The following is a 24,653-nucleotide window of genomic DNA, read 5'->3' as shown; positions in this document are numbered from 1 at the left end:
TGTGTGTGTGTGTTGCCGCAAAGCATAGCGGATTTTGGGAACAGGTGTGCCTGGAGCAGAAAACCATCCTGGGGGACGGGTGGAGATGGATTCCTTCGTTAATGAAAAGGTCCTCAGGGTAGTAGTAGAGGGAATCTTAAGTGGGGTGAATAAGTGGGGTGAATCCATTGTTCCCTGAGGCTCGTGCCCTTGGTCCTTTCTTGAATTACTGCTTCTGTCTCCTGAGGAAATGGTGATGCAGCTCAGGTCCGAAGCAAGGTAGGAGTTGGTCTGTGGGGAGGACTGAGGGAGATTCCAGGGAGACCAGAATGGGGAAATCGGGGAGTTTGGCAGAGTGCAGGGTTTGGGACGCGGCGTGGCAAAGAAGGGGGTGGGTGAGGGGGGTCGGGATGCAGGCACGAGTCGGGCCTGCAGAGGGGAGGGAGATGGGTTTTGTGTTGATGAACAATCACTGGTTGTGGCGGCTGTTGTCTGGAAGCTGGCTGAGAGAGAGAGGGTCCTGGACCGGCGTGGTCACGGTGCCGACTGTGGCTTCCTCAAGCACAGTTGTTCTCGAGTCTAGACCCCAGAGACCGCTGTTCAGCCCTTTCCTGGCGGAGCCTACACTCTGCTGCCTGGAGATTGACTTTGGAAATTATTAGTCCCTGTGGGAGAGGTTGTGTCCTTTTGCCCCAAGGGTGGGTGGTCCCTAGGGCTTCATCAGGGTAACTGCTTGTCTGTGTGTCACCGCGAGCCCCACGCCCACGCGGGAGATGCGCACGTGGCACGGGGGGCAGCGTGGAGGGGCAGGTTCGCAGAGATGAAACAGGATAGAGGGTTTGGAGGTTGGACTCAGGGGCCCTGAAGGAAATGGGAAGTCCCTGAAGGAGAGGCAAGTTCAGATGCGCCTTGTCAGAAATGTCCCTCCGGGGACCGTGTGGGACTGGCAGCAGGGTGGCTCTCCGTAGTCCACACAAGTCGTGAGAATGTAGGCAGTGGCCGAGGGCATGGAACTTTGTGTGGTGGTGAAAACATTCTGGATCTGTGTTCTCCGAGGCACTCGTCTCATGTGGCTATCAGGCACTTAAAGTAAGGCTGGTGGGACTGAAGAACTGAATTTGTAGATTTATTTAATTTTAACTAATTAAATCCAGGAAGGACAGCCAGTCACATCAGGGTGTAGTGGGAAGCATCCTGTTTTAGGCTGTGTTCTTTTAAACGTTACCCTTTTAATGTTTCCAGCAACCTTAGGAGACGTGAGATAGGATTCCTTTTTTACAGATAAAGGAAAGAGAGACCCAGAGTAAGTTACCTACCCCTGTGTTAAGTAGTACAGCCAGCCCCTGGTTGTTTGAACTCCGAAGTCTGGGCTCTTTCCTAGAGACCCTGCTAGAGCCTGGAGCCTCTCCTTGCTGGGAGAGTGAGGTCCTTTTGAGAGGTGGCATTGCTTCCTGCCCAGCCCTGCGCGTCTGGTCTGTCCCCGCTGAAGTCAGCATGGACCGTGGGGTGTTGAGCCGGCCTAGATCAAACAGAAAACTGTTGGGAGCTGGTGGTTTTGCCTGCAGCCTCTTAGACTTCCTCACGGCAGCTGCTGTTCTTAGCATTTCTGGAAAATGAGCCGCGTAAGGAAGCCGGCGAAACTGCTAAACGCCATGGTCATTTGTGAAGATTTGGTGGTAAAAAGAGGTGCCTTAGTTGCAATGAGTGCTTTAGAGGAAGTTTTGGACTCACAGGGGAGCAGGTAGTGCCCAGGATAGTGCAAGGTTAGGGGCATGAGCCCGGAGCGAGTTTCTAGCTTGTCTCTAACTCCTCTGGGGGCCGGGACTAGGTCACTACCTCCCAGAATCTCCGTTTTCACTGCTCTAAAATTAGGGCATCTGGCACCCCGTAACCATTTGCATCCCTCCAGCTCTAGGATTCTGTAATGTTACATCTCATTAGAGGTTTGCTTTCTAGAACACCTCTTATTTTTCTTGGGATGGCTAAACACTGGCGGGTCAGCCTGCCTTTGGCCTTTGTGGTGGTGTATCTCACCATTATTGTCTTCTCATTAAGTAACGTGTCTATCTGAGTTAATTTGACGTGTCTCATCTGCTGGACACGCTGCAAAACAGAACACTAGTGGTTGGCGAGGTTGCTGGTAAAATGTCAGGTATATTTGTTTGCCGTTCTGAGCTGCACTCAGGTCAGGAGGAAGCGCACAGGACTCTATTTACCATTGGTGACTGGCCTCTGGAAGGGTTTGCTGTCGGCCTCGCCAGATGAGGGGCAATAGGAATGACCACTTCGCAGGGTTCTTGACAGGATTAAGTGAGATAATGCATGTAAAGAGCCAAGTACTTCCCCCTGAAGCTAGTAAGGGTACAGGAAATGTCAGTAACTCATGTTGCCATTGTAACCAAACTGCGACTTGGACATTTCCTGTGAGTGGTGGGTTTTATTGTTTTCTTCCTTTGGGATATATGCCCAAGCAACTCTGGAGGCACTGGTTTCAAGAAACAAATGAATACATTATAACTGTTAAAAAAGAAGCTTTTTTTTTTTTTTTTCCTGTTGTAACTTACTTTGCATTTAAAAAGTGATTGGTCAATTGTCATGTGTTCAAATTAAGGTTTTGTGTTTTCCGTAAATTGAAGAAAAACCGATCCTGCCAAAGATGCCTTGTTAGTAACGGCTGGTAGGAAGTCTAAGCAGAACTGTGGCTAAATGAGTATGTGGTCGAGCTGGAAGCCCCCAGATGTTGAGGGTGGTCCGCTGCTGCGCCGGTAGTTTATATATAGCGGTAAACATTTTACAGCTGATTAAGAATCTCTGGGATAGTGGACTCACCTGAAGTTTTCACAGACAGCTGACACGTTTGGAAACCGGTTCAGAGAGGTGTCCCTGCTGGGGAAGGGGTGGTGTTTCCCCCGTGGTGGCCCCAGTGCTGCCTCTGTTGTGGTCTCTGGGCTAAACCTCTCTTTTGCAGTTCTGGAAGCTTGATTGTTGTCCATTTGCACCTTGTTTCCAGATCAGGCGAACCTAGTCATGCTAATCAAACTCGCCAGAAATACCTTTATCACTCCCAGATGATTCATTTGGGGTTGGAAGTATGGCTGTCAGATGTCCTCGGAAGCCTACTCTCCTTACCCAGTGATTTCTGCTTCTGTGCCCCCCTCCCCTGAGTCCACGTGGGGGGCCAGGTTGCTATGAAAAAGGCAGTTTGGGGGCACATGGGTGGCTCAGTCGTTAAGCGTCTGCCTTCGGCTCAGGTCATGGATCCCAGGGTCCTGGGATTGAGTCCTGCATCGGGCTCCCTGCTCCGCGGGAGGCCCGCCTCTCCCTCTCCCACTCCCCCTGCTTATGTTCCCTCTCTCATTGTGTCTCTCTCTGTCAAATAAATAAAATCTTAAAAAAAAAAAAAAGGCGGCAGTTTGTGGGAATCCCATCAGAGTAAAAGGAGAGGACGGTGTTAACCAGCAGTGTTGGTGTCAGGAGCTTTGGGAGTCGCCGGAGTGTGCTGTAGGGGGACCTGCACCGGGAAAAGACTTCTTTATGCTTCCCAGGGCTCCAGGCCTGCCTTGGTGGAGCGAGAGTACAATGGCTAGGTTTGGGCCTCCTTGTAGGACATCCCAGTCCTTAGGAACCACACTGGTTCCATGGATTACACTTAATACTAGTAACAGTCAACCCTTGAACAACATGGATTTGAACTGTGTGGGTCCACTTACAGATTGTTTTCGGTAGATCTGTTGGGCGTTATTTTGAGATTTGCGACAATTTGAAAAAAAACAGACAAGCTGCATAACCTTGAACTAAAACATTCAGAAAAAGGTATGTCATGAATGCATAAGGTATTTGTAGATACTAGTCTGTTTTATCATTTACTACTATAAAGTCTACACAAATCTGTTATAAAAAAGTTAAAATTCATCAAAATTTATAGACTGTACATCGTTCTCAGTGGAGAGAAAATGTAAACAAACGTAGAGATGAAGTATTAAAACGTAACTGCATAAAATTGACTGCAGTAACCCTGTCCGGCTGTCCTTATTTTGTAGCTAATGCCTGTTGCACGTGTGGGGAGGTCGAGGACTGCCCGATCTGCCTGAAATGTCGTGCCCTAATCTCCCCGTGAACGGTTCATCTCTCCGTAAATTTTGTGTCTCAGTAAAAAGTGATCCCTTGTGGCTCTTGATATTAGTAGTTCAGTTTTCTGGGGAGTCAAAAGTGAGACGCAGATTTTCAAGCATGCAGGGTGCCTCTAACCCGTCCCCCCAGCGCTCCCCCAGTCTTCTGTCTTCTGTGAGCAGCACATCGATACATCGTTTCTCAGCGTGGGTTACTGTGTAACTGTAGCAGGTGGTATTCTTGCTAGTATGTTCTACAAGGGCGTGCCCTGCTGCCAGTCACTTTCAGTGACCAGTGTCAGACTTCTTCCACATGTTCTGGGAGCATCTCATTCCATCACTCTAGGGATCAACTACAGGTGAAGTAAAAGCTAACATCTGGAAACTTCAGCAGATATTTGCAGCATCTCCTCCCCTGCTGTGTGAGAGGAGCGTATTTTGTGTATACATCTTGAGTTCAGCCCTCTTCCCCGTAACCAGGTGCTACACAACTCAAGAGCTCTCATCTCCCTTCATAAAACCCATTTATAGAAAAAAATGAAGAGGTTTTTCTAAAGATACTTTTGAGGACCCCACAGATTCTGATTCATGGTTTGTGCTTGTAAAGTGAAAGTGTAATTTGTAATAGAAACTAACTCGTTTTAATTTAACTTTTTTTGTTATGCTAATTTAATAAAGACTATTCTGGACAGACGTTTTCTCCTTCCCCCTCAAAACTGTGGATTGGAGCCCTCATTGAGCCGTTCATTCCTTTTTTCTTCTCTTGACACTTCTGTCCTCTTCCTTTCCCATCCCTGTGCTCTTGTTGGCAGCGGAGAACAGTGGGGTAGTGAGCGCTTCAAAGGTCACTTCTGCGGATCAGCGTCTGGGCCTGGTTCCGTGGGTCTTTGGCTGGCCTCCCTGGGATCTCCTGCAGTTGTGATCTGGCTGCTGGACTGGCACTGAATAGCCCCAGGCAGCCCCTGACGTGTTGGGTGGACGGGTGCTGGGGTGTCCTGACCGTGTGTCTCAGCTCTCGCCTGGAGGCCATTCACCCTCCCGGGAGGCGAGACCATACTTTCCGGGGCCCGAGTTCCAAGACGGCTGGCTCCAGAGTCAAAGCACTCACCAGACGCTTGCTTGCTTGCCCATCTCTCGTTGGCCAAAGAAGTCACACGATGAGGTCCGGAGTTAGGAGTGCGGGGACTCTGCACGGTGTGGTTAGCAGGAGGCAGGATGGTAGGGGAAGCTCATGAGCGGTCTGATACAGTGGGGTTAGGGAGTTGGGAGGGGGCTCTGTGTTGCTAGCTGTAAATAACAAGGGCCGTGTTCATAGTTGATTCTCTTTTGCGTTGGACTCAGTGTGATGAACATTTCTTTCGTGCTGGATGCTGGGGGTTCAAAGAATAAGGCAGTCTCTGGCTACTCTGAAGCTAGTTCATAATATACTTGTGATCTCAGATTTGAAGCAGAAAACATCCTGTGAGGACTTTTATTCATGGCTTTAGATGAAAAGGACAGGAACTGCTTCTACAGATCTGTGTTGGGGCCTGAGTTTGCTTTCAGAAAATGCTGATAAGTCCTTGAAAAAAAAAATGGGTTGCTATGAAGACTTGGCTTTGGGCCTGCAAACTGTGGTGACGGCACGGTCACCAAGGAAACCGAAAGATGCAGCTTCTAAAAGGTCTCTGAAGGCTTTTGTTGCTGTCGTAGCGAAGCTGATTGGCCTAGCAGAGTGGTGTTGAGTATGGGAGCCGACTGGCAGAGGCTCGCTGTCCGTCCTGCATCTGGTACGAGTTGCTTTGGAAATCCCCTTGGCCCTTGGTTTCAGAAGAAGGAGCGATTTGGGGGTACTTTCTAGGTTCTGGTGAGATTTGGCTCTGATGTGAACTCTGCTGAAAGAACAGGAAGTGAGGTCGTGTCTCTAGCATGCAGTGTTAGAATGAGCTGTGGATGTCTAAATATGGGCAGCCGTGCGGCTCATCCCAGCACGTGTGTGGAGACTTCCTATCACTGGGGACTTCCCTGTTGGTGACTTTGATTCTTAAAGGTGCACAGCGGTGTGGAAGTCTAGAGGTGCATCTGCCTGTTGAGGTAGGAGCCTGGGATTCTGTTCGAAGTGCCGTCTGAGGAGCCAGCTCCTGACCTTCATCGAGCTCAGGCAGACAAAGAGGTTTGAGCGTTTAAACCAGCAGCAGACTGCACGGGAGGGCAAGCTGGGATCTGTTCTCTAAATGTTCAGTGCTTACAGGGATAAGTTCTTTTGGAAAACTGTGGGATCGCATAATTTTGGAGTTAAGTCTAGCCCACAGAAGTTGGAATTGTTCATACCCTTTTGCAGATGTGCAAATGCAGTGTTTAGGTTTCCAGTTTGTACGATAGTCCTGCATAGGACTCCACGAGCACAAAGTTGCACAAGAATTGAAAGAACTACAGGTAGGTTTTTAAAGGTCTTTACCACAGAAGCCGTTTGGGGCATTTCTTAAGTCTCTGGTTGACCAGTGACTGTGAAAAATACTCTACAATGTGTGTAGAGGAGGCTGAGATAAAAGGCCCCTTCCCAGGAGTAACTATTCAAAGGGATGTGCATGATTTTGGGGGGCAGGGGTGGGAGGCAGTTGGATTAGTCAGCTGATAAGCATCTCATACTCCAATAGGATTGAGTAGGAATGAGTTTCAAGTTCTGTCCTGAAGTGGGAGGTTAAGAAAGCTGCGTTGTTGGCACGTCAGAGCCTGAGCTGTTTGACTCAGTGAATTGAGCTTCCAGAGCACCTTTCATAGGAGAGATTTTTGAGCTTTCAAAACTTGGTCAGTTAGCAAGAATTCGTATTTTATGGTTGTTAAAACCAAGGATTGGTGAATAGTTAGGTCAGCCATTGAACTCTCAGGGCTGGGCATCCAGGGTTTCTTAATGTAGTGGAAAGCCCCTATGTTTGTTTTTTTCCTTAGAAGATATCTAGTAGGTTAAAAAAAAGATCTGACCCTCATGGCTCTTGTAGTAACTTTGTATCGGGAAGGAGGATGGAGTGAAGGTAGAGAACCAGCCCTAACTTTGCCTTGCTTTCCCTTTGGACGGATGACAGGCATCTGGGAGCAGCATTTTTCTTGCTGTGGACTGAGATTTCTTAACATTTGGGGAAAGGTCACAGACACCATTGGGAGTTTGATGGAAGCTCTGAACCCTTTCCACGGGCAGGGGTGGGGCGGGACTGGACTGGATGGGACTGGATGGGACTGGATGGGGCGGGGCAGGGCGGGGCACAACAGCGTGGGAAGAGGCATCCAGGCGTCTACACAGTTGTGTGTACATTGTCAGGGGATACTCTTAGGAACCCATTTAGCTCTAAAATCTAATGATGCCATAAGGTGATTGAGCCTTGTTTGCCTACCCTGGGAAATTATTTTTGGTGACCTGATTCTGAGATTAAAAAAAAAAAGACTGCACATGTAGAAAGGTGGTTTTCAGGCAGGGCACCCCCATATTCTGCTGACCACTTTTCTGAAAGGTAGTTTGCCAGTATGTGCTGAAATTTTGTACAATATTCTTTAACTCAGCAATTCTCAGAAATCTCTCCTAAAAAAAAAAAAAAGATTCCAAAATAGAGAAAAATTTTTGTGCACAAAGTTGGTTGTCAGGAAAATGCTTTTATTATAACGCATGGAAAAAAGTGGGCTATGACCTTTGGACTCAAATGATGGGAAAAATGTAAACCATCTAGAGGCCATATGCAAATGTTCGTACCAGTTCTTGCTCATTGGTAGTAGGGTTATGGGCTTTTTCAGCTTGATTTTTCTGTATATTTCCTTGTCTACAGTAGGAAATTGGAGGAAAGTGATTGTGCAAAATTTGTAGAATATGGAGATAGTTTGGCAATAGAGACCTAGCTGGTTGAAGATTCTTGTTTTACATAACGTAAGAATTGACCTTTTACTTATACTCTTTCTTTGGACTGGATTTCAGCGTGGCCAAGGGGCTTGTGCCCGGGAAGACTTGCTGGGTGGGGCCGGGCTCCATCTGCGCTAGGATACTGCACCCCACGGGACACATAGACACCCCTGAGAAACCGCTTCCTGGCTCCGCTCCATTGGGCCACCTTTCGTACTTCCTTCTGTGATAAGTCATTTGTGTTTGTGTCCACTGGAAACCCTTCTGGAGTCCTAAAGGGGGCGGCAAGGGACACCCACCACTGCGCCCCCTGCACCGTCCGGGTGGGATGCGAGTTCCCTCCTGTTCCTTTTCTGTCCAGTGCAGAGCTGCAGAGAATCTGCATCTGAGGCTTTGCCTGGCTGGTTGGAGGGACCTGTGGCTTACGAAGTATGTGTTTTGTCTATGATGTTTTGTAGGTATTCTAATTTAAATAAAGATCCAGGACCTTTGATTTTAATTGCAGCTTGAACTCTCTTCATATAATATATATAATAAAAGAACTTTTATTTGGGAAGTGGAAGTCACTTCTGACTACTTTTTCTCTTTAGGATTTACAGATGGATCCAGTGGAAAAGACAACAAACAGAAGTGAACAAAAATCCAGGTAAATAAGGTCAGCTACACCTTCACACAGGTAGATGGCCTCTGTCATACGTCCCCTTCGGTGTTACTTATATTTATTTAGCACCTGCAGAGGTGAGCATGGAATGAGAACCTTGTGTCAGGAGGGAAGCTTGGCGGTTGTGCAGCCACCCTTCGCTTCAGCGTAAGAAATGTTCCAGAAGGCAGTTTTCTCTTTGCCCAAAGAAGTGACAGTAACCTGGTCTCCAAGCAACACGTGGTCCCAGGGTCATGTCTGAGACGAGGCATGCCAGGAGTCACTGGCGAGCACTCTCTGACCCTCCGTGGACCACGGGTGGTTCTTGTTAAAAGTGTTGCTAGATCAGGAGGTGTTAGCTCGGGAGGGGCTCGGGTGCGTAAGAGGCAGAAAACCAGCTTTGGCCAGGAATTTTCTTACTTGTCACTGCAAGCAGGGATCATTTTGTCATCATGCTTGGTATTTACAGGCTCTTGACAGCTTCAAAGGAGTTAAAATTGATAGCTTTTTGTTCCCATATATATCACTTAAATGGGTGCTTAACACCACGGGGGCCTCAAGATGCATAAGACACAACTGTCCCCAGGTCCTTTATGGAACGAGGATAGAACATGTAAAATAATACACAGAAGAGAATAATGCACAGGCTTTATCATCGGGTGGTGTGAGGTAGGGAAGGGTGTGTGGCCTTGTTTGACCTCACGCTTCACAGATATTCCTAGACACTGTTTTCCCTTGTGGCTGCAATACTTTCCGTGTTGACTTCTGTTCTCTCCTTCCGTTGTGTTAAGTAGAAAGTTTCTGAAAAGCCTCATCCGGAAGCAGCCGCAGGAGTTGCTGCTGGTCATCGGGACGGGCGTGAGCGCCGCCGTGGCCCCGGGGATCCCCGCCCTCTGCTCGTGGAGGGGCTGCATTGAGGCGGTCATCGAGGCCGCCGAGCAGCTGGAGGTCCTTCACCCGGGGGACGTGGCGGAGTTCCGCCGGAAGGTGACAAAGGACCGGGACCTGCTGGTGGTTGCACATGATCTGATCCGGAAGATGTCCCCTGTAAGTCTTTCCCAGACAGGCGCTTCCGGGTTCCCTGGGGTAACGTGGTTCTGGACCGGGTCGAGGAACCTGGGGCTCTAACACGTGCGCTTCTACGAGCCTCTGTCGTGCTCAGCTCTCGGCAGAGGGGGGGCTGATGAGCCGGAAGTTTCAGGTCCATTAGAACAGCACCTGTCTCAGTAGCAGTGATGCCAGGCATGCCGGGGGGCCGGGGTGGGGGCCGCGGTTCCTGAAGCGGCCCCTGCTAGCCTAGCCGGGGCCTGAATCCGGGCAGGGGCATCTGTGATGTCGCCTTGCTGCGGGGTTTCATACTCCGTTAGCAGAGGGGTGTCCTCAAGGTGTGTTTTGGGTGTAAGCAGGCCAGCCACGGATCTTCAGATGACAGGTGGTTCCTGCAAACTGCTGAGGATGGGAGAAGTTAGAGCCGCTTTGTCTGCAGGTGGAAGTGATCTAGTAGGGAGGGAGGACGTACAGGAGACCGTCACCAAGGGATGCCCTCAAGTCGGGCGCTGGTGCAGGCGTGGGGGTCCGCCTCGGGCAGCTGCTCGGCCAGGTCAGCCGCCGGGAAGCCACCTGACGTGGTAGAGGCTCGTGGTGGGCTTCTGCTCGCTACTTCTAGCTTGTTAAAGCACAGCCATCCTCTGAGAGTTTGGGTGGGGCAGGTGTTGGAGACGCTGCACAGAAAGCATGGAAAGGAGTCTGTGCAGTCATCAGGGAGCCTGGGAGAGTTTAGCTGCTGTAAAGATACCCCCACTATTGGCTTCCACGTGATCACGTTTCTGTTTCCCACGTAAGCATCTGGCTGGCAGCCTCGGGAGAGCAGGTGGGTGGCCACTGTTGGGGGCCTGGGTCCTGTCTTGCTGCTCTGCTGTCTTCATGGCGCGGCCTCTGCCTCGTGTTGTGGGGTAGCCTCCCCCCCGACCCTGGCTCCTGCCATGACAGTGTGCCTGTCCAGCGAGGGGGACACGGGGGGAGAGCTCCTGCCTCCTCCCCTCCAGGGCCTGATGAGGGAGCCACATCGACCACGTGGCCGTGCCCGGCTTCCCAGAGCCTGGGAAGGGTTTTCAGCCGGGCAGCTCTCCCACGTGGGGGTCTTCTATTAATATGGGGCAACTGGGATCTAGGGCAGGGCTGGCCAGTTACAGCCCCGGCCAAACCTGGCCCGCCGCCCGTTTTGTAAATCCAGTTACTGGTACACGACTGCACGGGTCATTTGCATGTTGTCTGTGGCTGCTTTCATGCTGGGGTGCGGGGTCGAGTAGTTGTGACAGAGCCTGAGGCCCACAGAGCCTCAAACAGTGGCTCTCTGATCCTTTAAGGACGGGGTTGCTGAGCCCTGTCCTGGGAGGAGGGGCCGGGTCCGTGGACAGAAGTGTGGGGGTGCTGGGCAGCGCCGGGGGCAGGTGGGGGGCACGTTCAGGTGAGGTGCTTCATTTGGAGAGAGGCCAGCGAGGCTGGCGCTTGTTTAACCCAGTTAGAGCTCCCACCCACGTAAAACTTGCTAAACGGGAGTTAAAGCGAGGCCAGTCAGGACGGCGGGGTCCCCCCACCACACTGAGCAGGCTGAGCACGGGGTGGGCTGGGGAGCGCTGTATCCGAGTTGCCAGGAAACCCAGCAAAGCGCGGGAAGGGCGGCGAGGTGGGAAGCTTGTCCGGGGGACGGTCGCGGTGACAGATTATGGGGTGTCAGCTGCTGAGTGGGAGAAGTGAGGCCGGCGGGGCTGGAGACCCAGGGTCCGGGGCCCTCGAGCCAGTGGTGTGCCGGCCTTGATGGGGTTGGGGCGGCCCTGGGAGCCGAGGTGCTGCAGGGTCAGACGGCGGGAGCCTGGGCCAGAAGTTCTGGAAGGGCCCCACTCTTGGGAGTGATAGGCGTGGGATGTGACCGGAGGCTGGGTGGCCAAGGTGGGACAAGGTCTGTGGGGGAGGCCACGATGCACAACGGTCATCTCAGTGGACGAAGAAACCAGCAGGGACTGTGACAGAAGTACAGCTGGAGAGACTGGGCGGCAAGCCCCATCCATCCCTGTCCTCCCAGGCCCGTGGGCGTGAGGGCCTCGGGGATGGCGAGGGCTGGTTTCCGGTGGTGGGAGGAGGGAATGCTCACAAAAGAAGAGGGAGATGTGGGGGTTGCCTGCTGATGGACCCACTGGGAACAAGGGAAGGGTTTCCGGGATTGGAGAGGGACATGAGAGTGTCAGAAAGGGAGGGCGGGGAGCCAGGAGCGCTCACACGAGGGTCTTGTGACCTGCGACATCCACGGGGACGGAGTGACCTCCGACGGACAGTCCTGAGGGCGGGCCGAGGTATTTGGTGTCAGTGCACGGTCCCGGCTCCGTCGACCGCTCAGCTGGCGCTGGCGGGGTGGCTGGGGAGGCTCGGTCTTCCTGGCGCGCAGGAAACCTCCTGACCCCGCGAGCCAGCCTCCACTCCACTGCTCTGCTCCCCTCACAGCAGGGCCCCCCAGACGGGTGTGTGCATTTGCTGCTGCCACATGCTCCCCTGTCCTCGTGAGCCCGGCCCAGCCAGGCTTTGGTCCCCGCTTCTCGCCCGAGGTGGCTCTGCTGCTCCACCCAGAGGCCGGCTCGCGTTCTCACCCCGCTGGATCTCCCAGCAGCAGAGACCACACTGGTTTCCCCAACTGAGGATTTCCTCTACAGCAGGACCTCTGCAGCGCGCAGGGCGATCTGAAGCCTCTCCCGTGGTCTTCAGAGCCTCCCACGATCTAGTTCCGGTCGCCTCGCCTGCTGACCTTACCCCTGCTCCTCCCCTGCGACCAGGGCCCCTTGCTCACCATCGGACCCACTGTGCTGTTGCTACCTCGGTGCCTTTGCACTTGCTCTTTCCTCTGCTTGGGATGCGCTCTCAGAGGCCCCTTCTTCCCTCAGTTCTCTGCTCAAACGCCCCTTATCAGAGGCCCTCTCTGGTGCCCTTCGGCCCATCCAGCCTGTGCCCCCAGCAGCACCCGGCTTTGTTTCCCGTAGCATTGGCCGCTACCGACGTATCACTGACTATTTGTCCACGGTCTGTCTCCCCCCACCAGGGTTTCAGTAAACTCGACGAGTCAGGGTTTCCTTTCTTCTAAACTAGCACCAGAACATTGCTGCTTAGGTGCTCGGTACTTGCGGAGAGAGGGTGTTTTTAGTAACTTCTGTTCCACTTCTTTGTAGCGTACGGGTGACACCAAGCCCAACTTCTTCCAGGACTGCCTGATGGAGATTTTCGACAACCTGGAGCCGCACATCCAGAACCCGCTGGTGCTGCAGTCCATCCTCAGCCTGATGGAGAGGGGCACCATGGTGCTGACCACCAACTACGACAACCTGCTGGAGCTCTTCGGGCAGCAGCAGAGCAAGCCCATGGAGTCTCTGGACCTGAAGGACAAGACGAAGGTGCGGGCTGCGGGCTGCGGGCTGGAGCGGGGCGGGCAGCCGGGAGGGAGAAGGCAAGGGGCTGGCGGGGGGCGGGTGGTGTCTGCGCTGCTTGGGAGGCGGACTGAGCTTTCATTTTCCAGCACGTTAGTGACCCTGAGCCCTTCCCGACCCTGGACTTTGCTCACCACCCACCCTTGTCTTCGTTGTGCATTCTGTCCCGCAGGCTTCTCATGTGCGTGGACTCCTTACAGGCCTGGGGTGTGTGTGTGGGGGCGGGGGGTGCAGCTGGGGGCAAGAAGAGTCACGATAAGCAAAATCGCCCCTGGTCCTAGTGCCGCGAAGCTTGGGTAGTGCCATCCCCTTGTTCACAAATTGGGATTATGCCACATGCCGTATGTAGCGTTTTTATCTTGATTTTCTTCCTTAATATTATACATTGAGCATTTTGCTGTCATTAAGCTGTGTTTAAAAGCATGTTTGTAAATGGCAATGTCATTGTCAAACCAAAAAGTAACTGTTAGCCTTTCTCTATTATCGTTAGCATATTTCCACAATAATAAGTAACGCTACGGTGAAAATCCTTACGCTTCCGTGTCTTTCTGTTTATTTCTTTAGGGAAAACTCCTAGAAGAGTTGTGGGGTCCAAGGGCCCGAGTGTTTCAGACAGATGATATGTTACCAAATTGCTTTCCAGAAAGATAGCCAGTTTAAAACTTCCATGAGCCACATGGGAGAGTGTCCCCTTCCCATGGCTTGCGAACGCATGGTGTCACCAGAAAACAAAACACATTTCTCCCATTGAGGTGAAAATTGGTGAACATTTTACATTTTTGTTTCTCTCCTTGTTAAGGTTGATCATGGTTTCATGTTATTGACTACATTTCTTTTGTGACCTGTTTGTGTCTGTTGCTATTTGCTTCAAGATTTTATGTCCTTACTAATACTGGGCACCCCCCCCGCAGCCCCCCGCCCCGCTCTGCCCTGAGGGTGGTCTCCCACCCTCCTCGCAGGAACCCAAGGCCTAGAGATGGCGCCCCCTTGAGGCCCCGAGTAAGAGCGTGGCTGTGGCCGGCTCAGACCCTGAGTTTCTCTTCTGCGGCTCTTTCCTGTCGCAGAGCTTGGCAGGTGGCCACGTGCTTGTGGGATAGCCCACGGGGACGGTGCCGGTGCGGCCATGGGTCACACCCTCTCCTGAGCTGTTAGTGACACGTGAGGGGACACCTGCTCTCTACCCCAAGACCGGTCCCCTCTTTGAGGCCTGCTTGCTGTTGGGAAGAGCATCTCTGGAAATAGGCTGCCAAGGGCTTATGGCGGAGGTGCCGGCTGGCCCATCTGTCCGGGTCGTACCAGCCGAGCCGCCGGAGTTTGTCCAGGTATCCGGCGCTGTGGGGACCGCCCGCCTCCCTGGCATGAGGACAAACTGCAGCATGTGGGATGTGCTTTTTTTTTTTTAATTTTATTTATTTATTTGACAGAGAGACAGTGAGAGAGGGAACGCAGGCAGGGGGAGCGGGAGAGGGAGAAGCAGGCTTCCCGCCGAGCAGGGAGCCCGACGTGGGGCTCGATCCCAGGACCCTGGGATCATGACCTGAGCCGAAGGCAGACACTTAACGACTGAGCCACCTAGGCACCCCAGGATGTGCTTCTTTTTAAGGACTTTTGTTCTAGAGCTTGAAATCGGTGTAGAGCTATTTGATAAGTTACTTTTTTTTTCTGTATCTCTTTTTTCTGGGTGTAAACACAACATATACACAGCAGGAATTAAAGCACAATGTGTCCCTTAGAAGGTATCCCCCCAGTCCCCTAAAGTCACCAGTCCCGAGAGTGTGTTGCAGCCCTGGGGGCTAGGAGTGGTTTCCGCCCGGCTGTCTGTCTCTGCCGCCGTCCTCTCCGGCCTGACGGGAGCGCCCGCCCCAGCAGCCCGCTTGCGCTTGGGCCCTGCGGGTAGCATTGTGAAGCGAAGCAGCTCCCTGTTCTCTCCGAGGTAGGTCGGAAAGACCACGCACCCAGTTTAGAGAGTTTCCTCTTCTGTTTTAAGTAACACGTGGTTTTCCCCTTTGTCTTGGCTTGATTTTGACAGGTCCTTCAGTGGGCGAGAGGGCACATCAAATACGGCGTTCTTCATATTCACGGCTTGTACACGGACCCCTGCGGGATGGTCCTGGACCCGTCGGGGTATAAAGATGTCACGCAGGACCCAGAAGTAATGGTACGGCCCGCCTTCGTTAGGCATTGGTTGTGTCCCTTGGGACGTGGTGGCCACTAGGTACTTGGTGGCCGTCCAGGCGGTCTCCTGGCCTCTAGGCCCGCCCGCCCCGCAGTGCACACAGCTGGCCCTGTTTGCAGCTGTGTCTCCAAGCGCTGGCGCCTCGGCCGGATGCCCCGGGCGGCCTGCGGGGCCCTACACCAACCGTGCACACTCGCTTGGGCCGCTCCTGCCGCCTCCTGTGCGTGCATGTGTGTGCGTGTGCGTGTGTGTGTGCGCATGGCTTCAGGGACCTCCTTTCTCTGCGTGGCAATCTCTCTCACTTTCAAAACCTCATTTTACAGCTTCATTCTCTGGGAAGCTTTTTTGATATCCTGGAGAAGATGTAGAGTGGAAAAGCTGCTTTTCAGCTTTTTATAGTCTTTTATTAGTGCATTTAGAAACCCCGGTATCTTCACTGAGTCCTTGGTCATCTAGGGTCCGGCGCTCTGGTCCTTGTGCTGATCCCAGCCTGGGGCCCGGGCACGGCACAGGCATGGCCCGGCAGGTGACTGGATGCCGTTGGGCGCTGAGAGAGGCCTGGGTGGACACGGGCCCTCTTGCTAAGGTGTTGGATGTCTGAAGCGGTGACTCTCTGCTGCGTGCCTGAGTGGCCCCCTGAATCTTTGCCATCCCCTTTGCCCTTGGGTCACTGTCACGGGTCCCCTCCTCCCTCAGCTCTTCTGCCCTCACTCCTGAAAACCCGGTTCTCCTGACAGCAGCCCCCTGGCTCCCACCTGTGATCCGTGGAGACACATCAGTTCCCGAGCGTTGCATGTGCACAATTCTGAACAAAAACAAATGGAAGGTCCTTATTTCGTGTTTTAAGAATTTAAAATTATACACAGTCCCAGAAGATCTGAGTTGAGGGGCTGTACCACAGGATGGGTGGCCAGCTGGCTGGGTGGGGTGGGCATTAGGCTCTCCTCACTTGGAAGCACATCTACACCGGACCTGACTGGGATCTGCACCTGTTTTCCCACCTGGGAGAGGAAGGGGCTCCCATGAGCGCCGAGCAGGGACGTCCGTTCAGCGTGGGCCTCTGTTTGCTCACCTGCGGCGCTGGGCTGACGTGAACAGCACGTCTGGAGTGCGCGCTGCCTCTCTCACTCTGTCCCCAGCGTGGCTGGTGGGAAGGGCCTGTTGCTGAGCCACCTTCTAAAGGTGTAACCCGTAGCTGGCGCTCGGGCTGAGGATCTCACTGTCTTTCGGATGAGCGTTCCAGGCTCTTCATTGGTTTTTCCACAGGAAGTCCTCCAGAACTTGTACCGCACCAAGTCCTTCCTGTTTGTGGGCTGCGGAGAGACCCTCCGTGACCAGATCTTCCAGGCCCTCTTCCTGTACTCGGTGCCCAACAGGGTGGAGCTGGAGCACTACATGGTCGTGCTCAAGGAGAGTGAAGACCATTTCTTCAAGCACCAAGCAGACATGCTTTTGCATGGTATTAAAGTCGTGTCCTATGGGGACTGTTTTGACTACTTTCCTGGCTACGTGCAGGACCTTGCCACTCAGATCTGCAGGCAGCGCAGTCCAGGTAGGGGGTTTTCTTTCTCGACTTCTCCAGGTACAAGACTGATTGAGTTCTTTCCGGTTTTTCCTTTTTGTTTTGAGATCCAGTTTGCACGCTATAAAATAAAACGGAGATGTAACTTCTGTACCACTAAGTTCCCGAGCCCTCTGGTGATCTTAAAAAGGTGTGTGTGATCTTAAAAAGGTGTGTGTGCCAAATAGAAGGCCGGGGTAGTCGGTGTGACGGTGACCTCTGTGCACAGGACATGAGTGCTTAAGGCTGTGCTGACAGCAGTCCGAGTTTATTCCTGTTTCAGACGGCTCACCATGCATCCAGTTACCTTAGCCAGGAGCCCGCGCCTGCCAGTGTCCGCAGCGGAGACACCGAAGCTGGGAAAGCACAGAGCCCTCAGGTGCCCTTAGGCCCTCGCTGCATTTTACAAGTTAAAACTGCAGAGGCACAAAATGATCTCATGAAGACTTTTACATCTTTTTGCACATAACATCTTTACCCTGTTCTGCTGCGTGCAACACACCTTTTTAAGTAATTCTCCTGGGCCCAGCTTTTGGGGAACTGCCAGGAATGACCAAGATAATGGAGCAGGTTTTAAATTGGTCATCCTGACATAGGGCAGTTAATGGCTTTAAGTTTGGGGTCATAAAACATGGATGATGGTAGACTTGGAAAGTCTGGACTGGCTGGATTTAATGACAAGAACCGAGCCCTGCTGCCCTGGGCAGGGGAACTGGGTCAGCACACAGCCACTGTACGTGCCCGCTGTGACCTCAAAGACTAGAGGGTGCCAAGATCACGGGTAACTGGATGCACACAGGGTCCAGTAGCGTCATCTGTCACCACTAGTCCTGGTCGGAACCGCCAGTGGCTAGCCTGTGGACCGGTGTAAGTTGCTTCTCCATGGAGGAGAGTAGAGGCAGGGCACTAGTCCGTTTCTGAGGCAGAGAAGGAGCCAGGCCGGACGCTCGCTGGGTCACACTCCGCTCTGAGTTTCACCTCCTTGAGACCTTCATTTTCAGTCCCAGTATCCACGGCCACTTAAGTAGGTGATTTGACAGGTGGTGAGACCAGCTCAGAGAGGTCAATCACTTGCCCAGGTAGTTCCCAGAGATTTTGGAGCTGGGACTGGAATCCATTGTGTCCCAAACAGGCCCACGGGCCTGGCTCTGGAGCGGGGCGGAGGCGCTCCCCATCCTGCCCCTACCCACGGCCTCTCCTGCCTCTGCACACATGGCTCCCCGGAGGACCAGGACCTCATGGACCACCCGCGTGGGCGCGGGCCCCTGGGTGCCTTCCTGGCCCCACGGAGGCCGCATTCCCAGACCCTGGCAGCTGAGTGGATCTGGCAAGCTGTCGGGGCCAAAAGATCTTCTGGACTTATAATCTGTGACTGGGTCCTTAAGGACATTGTCCTTACGTTCGTGAAGGACCTCTCCTGACTGGAGAGGTGGTGTCCTGGCGTTGACAGCTATGACCGCGATAGCGGGTGCCCTTTCTCCCTGTGTGCCAGGCGGGCCCAGCTGTGCCACGCTCCACGCGCTGACCACCACCCCCCCCGGTCCTCATGCTGACACTGGTTGGAGGAGAGGGGGGCGGTCGCTGGCCTGTGGCCCCTCCCCTGCGCCCCCCCCCCCCACCCGGCACGCCCGAGCTGGCATCCAGGTTCTCGGTCACTGTTGCTCTGCCTCTTTGAGCAGGCCTGGCCGCTGTCCCCACCGCCAGCTTGAGGACAAAGAGCCTGTGAAGTCTTGGTTCTGCTGACTGTTTTCCTTTCTTCTCCAGATGCTGACCGAGTGGACAGCACCACACTGTTGGGTAAAGCAGATCTTGATTTTTACCAGCCTGGTTTTTGCCTACACGTTCCATTATCTTCCTCCCACTGTAGAACTGTGAAAGTGTTTCTCGCAGTAAATACCTAACCTGTCGTAATCCGGCCCCACCAGAGATGGGGACCAGCGGGGCCTCGTGATGGTCCCTGCGACAGTGGAGGGATTAAAAATGTGTCCCTCCAGTGGGGAGGCGCAGCGTGAACATGGCTTGTGTGCTGGCACCTGAAAATGATTTCCCGTCCCACAAGCAAGAGTTGCAGGGCAATCGCAACAAGATTCGAGTCGTATTTTCCCACGGGGTCTGCGGTGTAGTAGCTTCGTCCCGTCCCCTTCCGAAATGTTCATTGCAAAGGTTCTGAGCTTTCATACAAAATTTTTCTGCGTGCTGCTGGTTGGCAAGGTGAAGGTTCTTGTCGCTAGGCTCAGCTCTGGCTGTCAATGAATCACGAGCTAGGACTGCGCTCGGTCGCGGCACCGTCCTCCTGTCGGTGGCCCTGGGGCCTCGGCGCCAGGCCGCCCGCTTCGGTCAGGCAGGGGGCGGGGGGAGAGGAGCCTCTGGGCGCCGCCCGGTGCTCGGCCTTCAGTGTAGGGACCCCGCAAGCATCGCGCTCCGCTTTCCATCTCTGCCTCCTTGCCCTGTGGAGGGACACCTTTATTATGTCACGCTGTCACTTACACGTGCCTCTCACGTCCATCTTCTCTTTGGGACAAAGCGTCCCCTGTGGCGTCTGGCAGGGGTCGGGGGCCGGCGCCTCAGTACAGTCAGATTTATAAATGGGTCCTTGAAGGGTGGATTCTGGAAGAGATCAGCTTGTAAGTAAAGGGTTTCCTCTTTCAGGGAATGCGTGTCAGGACTGCGCCAAGAGGAAGCTGGAGGAGAACGGAATGGAAGTCTCCAAACGGCCCCGCCGGTCGGATGCGGGTACGGTGCTTTCTGTGTGGCAGGGCCCCCGCGTGGTCGGGGGGCTGGCAGGGTGGCAGGCGCGGCCTCGGCCGGGAGCACATCTCGGTGCTGGGGGTCGCGCACCAGGCCAGCAGCACGCCCGCCGGGTCACCCGGTTTCACAGAGCGCATCTGCCATGCGATCACGGCCAGTTCCCCGAGCAGCGCCAGTGGCCACTCGGCGCTGCCCGCTGTCCCGACTTACGTCCCCTCAGTCTCCAGAAAATACCACTTCAAATCCTGTTTCTTGTTCCCTCCGTCACGGACTGAGATGTTCGGAAACCGATTATCTAAGTGGATCAGGCCCGTGGCCTCCGGGAGGGGATCTGGTGCCTCTCGCCCAGCCCGGCCTCCCTCCAGGGCCCAGGGCGCTTCATCTCTCGCTGCTCAGGTTGCGGGTGGGACTCCTGAGTCTGCACCGGCCCCTCCCCCAGCCAGGCCACTTCTCTGTGGGCAGTGCTGGGTGCGTGGTCACGGCCCGGGCCGGAGCGAGCCCCCTGGTCTGCTTGTCGGTTGTCTCAAAGTTGGAAACAAAAGCACTTACTTTATTAAAATAGTGCAGGTATTTTTTTCCTGGTTCACCGAATTGGGTGCTGCGTTAACGGGACCGGAGTCATTTGCAGGATGTTCTTAATATCAAGGGCAAATGCATTTTTTGTTTGTTGCATGTTGGAGTTGCTGGTGTTGCTTTTTATTTTTTGAGGAGTTTCTAGATTTCTGTTTGCCTTGTCCAAAAAATCAATGTTTCGCAGTGTTTTTAACGTATCACTCTCTCGGTCATACCGCCCGCCCCCCTTTCCCGAGACCCTGACCTTCTGCTCCGCTCCAGGCCCGAGCTGCCCTCCCTGGCCTCCTGGGCTGCTGCTGGCTCTTCTTCTGCCCGGGTCCCTCGGGGGCTGTGACAGCCCTGTGTGCAGCGGACTAGCTCCCCAAGGCCTGGGGTGTCTGCAGGTGTCCTCTCGTGGTCCTTACTCTCCATGCGTGGTCGGAGTGTGGGGTTCTGCTTCCTACTTTCCCGAGGGACTCCGCTGTCTTACGGGTCTCGGTTTCCTGTTGGGAGAGGGTCTGTTGCCAGCCCAAGTCTCTGTCACCTTGTAGGTGACCTGTTGCTTCCCTTTCTGGAAGCTTTTAGGATCTTCTTTTTTTTTTTCTCACATTCAGGAATTTGATGAAGGTATATTTAGGTGGAAATCTTTTTTATATACTTGGCTCAGTTTTCAGTGTTCTCTGTCTTTATCAGCGATCTCTGTATCTACAACAGACTGTTTCAACAGTACATGTTCCTCATGATGTAGAAGAAAAATGCAGTGTCCCAGCACTGCTCAAACATTACCCCCCACCCCGGGGCGTCATTTAAATGTTGAATAACAGGTACCTGACATGTGACATGCTTCATAGCCCTAGATATTCTTAGTGGGTTGTCAGAGAGGTGTTTAAGGGCATTTTGCTTATGTTTTCTTATTTAAAGTAATAAAAAGTTAACTCTTATCTGAAAATCCTCAATCCCAGTGTTTTCAGGAATGGAGTAGAGTCAGATACCCAGGGAAGCCCCTGGTGTCTCTAGAAATTTGAAAAGAGATCACAATCAGGGCGGGGGGGGGGGGGGGGAGATGCTATGAAAGAGAATAAGTCAGAAAAGAAGAGCTCCCAGAAATTAACGGTAACGCTCTCAAAATAAAAATTTAACCCAAAGGCTACAACATAATTCTGAGAACCTCCCAGAAAGTTTTTGAAAAGTTAAGGACTGAAAATGAACATGAAGGCATGAGAAAAACAGCAGAAATCAATCCAGGAGGTCCAACCAGGACGAAATCAAGGAGGAGGGAACAGAGTCAAAAGAAACAATCGAGGAAACCATAGTTTTCTCAGGACCGGAGAAGCAAGGAAAAAACTGAGCGTTGTGGGCAGAGTGTCGCCGCTGGGTAGGCCTGGCGGCAGGAGGAGATGGGAGGGAGCCTTCTGGAGGACGCTGAGCCACCCCTGCAGCAGATCCTTCGACACACACACACCTGTAGGTGGAGAATGCCGTTTCAGGGGCATTTCGAATATAGTTCTTTCCAGTCTTTGGCAAATATTTGGAGTGTGAATTCAGCTAGTAAGGACATCTGTAAGCAAATGAAAATGAAAAAAATGAAATGAGCACTTTGATTGTTTTCTTCCAGGACAGGTGGTTTTTCCCACTGGTCTCTTTCCTGCCCCGTGTTGTCGCCCTGTCTGGGGCCGCTTGGTCACTTGTGCGAGTGAAGAAGGCAGAGCCCGTGGTGTTGCTGTGGCTGCGTATGCGCGGCTCCCCCTCCAGGGCCGCCCCGGGCGGTGGGGCGCTGTGGCCGGCGAGCCATTGGGGCTCCAGGGGATCCCCGGGTGCCAGCGCCCCAGGCAGGCACGTGTCCTCAGGGAAGCCCTCTGGGTCCCCGGGGGCCGAAGAGCGCAGAGGAGTGTGGCCGGCTGCCGTCCTCCCTGCCCTGTGGTGGGCTCCTGCCATCCGCATGGTGATATGGCCCCCCCCGTCGGGTGACCGCTCCCCGCTCCCGGTCCTCTAGGAAGGGAAAGGGCTACATCCGGGCGTCGAGATTCCCTGACGGTTGTACGAGTCCCAGAGCCATGTCTATAGGTGGCAGTGGCTGCTTCCGGATGGGGTCACTTTGAGAGTGTTTAGCGTGGGAGAAAAGCTGTAGACAGTTCCTGAACTAGAGATCCTCCGCAAACACTCCTTTAAGCTGAGTTTTAACATTTTCGTATTCCTTCTTTTTGTTGTTGGAACAGATGATGCTGGAGGGTCTTGAAATCTTTAAAACCAATAAAACCTGCAACTTGAAAACCAGCCTTCTGTAACCGCAGTGCCATAACCCAAACGATGAGGAATGTTCGGAGAACTCCGCGGGGGATCTCTCCCTCTGACCCGTCCCACGCCCTGAAGAGCCGTGGGGTTGTGCGGCCTCGAGGGCTGCGTGCAGGTCCTGCTGTGGGGGGTGACTGCTTGGGAGGGGACGCGCACCCGGCAGGTGGCCGCTGTGCGGCCGGCGGCCAGCTACCTCAGGGACCATGGGCGGCGGGAAGGGGTCCCGGGCTCCGGGGTCCCGGGCTCCGGCGCCACACACCCCCTTTGTCAGGGTGGTTTTTCTAATAAGGGGAGGGTGAGGACTGTCCAAGCAACAGTAGTTGCCAAAGAGGAAAAAAAAACCTAGACACTTAAATTTTATAATTTTTATGTGGAAACGTCTGTTACCATGGAGAAAAGCTTAGCGTTTGTCGCGTTGTTGAGTAGTAAAGCGGGAGCAGGTGCTGGTTGGAGGCGCTGCATCTGCTGCTGAGGATGGGATGTTTTGAAAAAGAAAGACCAGCTCAGCGGGCTTCTTTGGAATTACCTGATTTTAGTGACTTCAGCTCCTGGAACGGCAGGCCTGACCTCGGCGGAGGGGCCCCGGACGGCAGCTCAGTGCTGGCTGGGTCCGCACACTGGCGGACAGCTGAGAAACGACAAGTGGAGCACAAGACCAAGACTGAAGCTTTTAGTTAGAGTGTAAATTCCAAGTTTTCCGAGTTTTTATTCTGTGGGGTAAGGTCCAGCCTTTCTGTTCGTCTCTTAAAAGTCTCTTCCTCCGGCCCCCTTGGGGTTCGCATGCAGCGAGGCAGACAGAGCCTCTAGAGGGCCCGCGGCCGTGGGAGCGGTCAGGGTCAAGCCAGGGGCAGAAAGCCGCACACCGGGAGCCGCTCCGACCGTGACCCTGGCGGGGACCCTGCTCACTTTCCTTTTCAGAGGCTGCTATTTTTGATGTGGTTTCTTGCCAAATCCCATGACACTCCCCATCGAAGGCGCTGGAGCTCGCCCAGGTAGAGAGAAAGTTAAGAACAGAAACCACAAGGTTGGGATGTGTTGTGAATCAGAGAGAAGCCAGAGACCCGCTTAAGACTTTTTTTTTTTTTCTTTTTGAAGCATGAAAAATCTTATGTTACTCTGGTCATAAATAAAATTTTAACTTCAACTTTGTGTGCTCAACTTTAGTTATGACAAGGCTTGATGTGATGTAGTTAATGAGAACGTTTACCCTGAGTTATCAGTTGTGAAGTCAAGTGACTACTTGAATGTGTTTAAGTTTTTTAAAAAGCAAATATTTAAGTTGTTGGTTTTTTAAAGACACGTTTACGAAGTGCAACCAGGGATGAATGAATCTGAAAGTTGGTTAGACACAGGGTAGACAAGCATGGAAAATGATGTGGAAGAGGATATGAGACTGGAAAAGTGGAACCAGCTCAGGATGAGCGTCGAGTGCCTTCTTGCTGTCATGAACGGGGAGATCTGTGGTCAGTTCTGCTGACGCTTGTGTTAAAGTGCAAATGTCTTTCAACAGGATTGATCTGTCAAACAATTTGAGCATCACTCATTTGCTTGGGTATGATTTTGTCGGTGAGAAACACTGGCTCCGGGGGGGGTGGTGGTGATGACAAGAAGGCCCTATTGTAACAGCGCCCCATCTGCATCCCTCCATCATCCCGTGGTTGGCAGGAATGGGGGTGCGTGGTCTCACAAAACAGACCGTACTTTGTGGGATCACTGGGAGTGAGAACAGCCCAGGCAGCGATAAGGGACTGCTCTGAGCTCATGGGGCCCTACAGGGACATTTCAACGTGAAGTTGGATGTTTTCCAAGGCAGAGGAAGTCTGTGATTTAGAGGGTATTGCTGATGGTTTCTTAAAAAAGGTGCGGAGGACAGATCGAGTGGCTTCTGCTTGCTCTGTGCGGCTGCTAGAGCTTGGCGGGGTGAGGGCAGGAAGCGTCTGTGTGGCTGCGGTCTACTTGCTGGGCACAGGGTGCCCTGAGTCTGCGTGAAGCGGTGAGTGGTAAGCGGCGCTCACAAGTGATGGTTATTTCTTCAGGCCTCCCCCCCCCCGCCCCACCGTCCGCAGGTGGGCCCAGTCTTTAGTGAAGACCACCAGCATCTCAGAATTCTGTTTTATTCCATGTTGTGTTGCTTTATTTTTATGTTTACGTGTTTACAAACCCTTGTGTGGAGGGGTGACTTTCAGTAGATCACAGTGAGGGAGCTACTCTGCTAGGTACAAAATTTTAGTCCATCTTGAAATGGAAATGAAGTATTACTGC

General features: G+C 53.1%; 1 protein-coding gene across 5 annotated transcripts in view; it reads left to right on the top strand.

Annotated features, from left to right (window-relative positions):
• FAM118A (family with sequence similarity 118 member A) overlaps window positions 1–23,594 on the top strand; it is a 26,203-nt gene extending 2,609 nt beyond the window's left edge. Inside the window, exons 1-10 of one of the 5 annotated variants that reach the window (XM_021687806.1) lie at window positions 6,178–6,240; window positions 6,409–6,503; window positions 8,544–8,599; window positions 9,385–9,640; window positions 12,808–13,029; window positions 15,092–15,220; window positions 16,505–16,790; window positions 18,564–18,596; window positions 19,449–19,532; window positions 22,316–23,594. In XM_021687806.1, the coding sequence (XP_021543481.1) occupies window positions 8,553–8,599; window positions 9,385–9,640; window positions 12,808–13,029; window positions 15,092–15,220; window positions 16,505–16,790; window positions 18,564–18,596; window positions 19,449–19,532; window positions 22,316–22,335 (1,077 nt within the window). In that variant the 5' untranslated portion in view covers window positions 6,178–6,240; window positions 6,409–6,503; window positions 8,544–8,552 and the 3' untranslated portion in view covers window positions 22,336–23,594. Of the gene's footprint in view, window positions 1–6,177; window positions 6,241–6,304; window positions 6,504–8,543; window positions 8,600–9,384; window positions 9,641–12,807; window positions 13,030–15,091; window positions 15,221–16,504; window positions 16,791–18,563; window positions 18,597–19,448; window positions 19,533–22,315 lie in introns of those variants that run through there. The other 4 variants (XR_002480170.1, XM_021687805.1, XM_021687807.1 and 1 more) reach the window with 4 other exon arrangements.
• Window positions 23,595–24,653: the final 1,059 nt, after the last annotated feature.

Source organism: Neomonachus schauinslandi, chromosome 5 (assembly GCF_002201575.2).
Source record: "Neomonachus schauinslandi chromosome 5, ASM220157v2, whole genome shotgun sequence".
Classification (NCBI taxonomy): Eukaryota; Metazoa; Chordata; class Mammalia; order Carnivora; family Phocidae; genus Neomonachus; species Neomonachus schauinslandi.
Note: the sequence above shows the minus strand (reverse complement) of the source record. Positions and strands in the feature narration are given on the sequence as shown.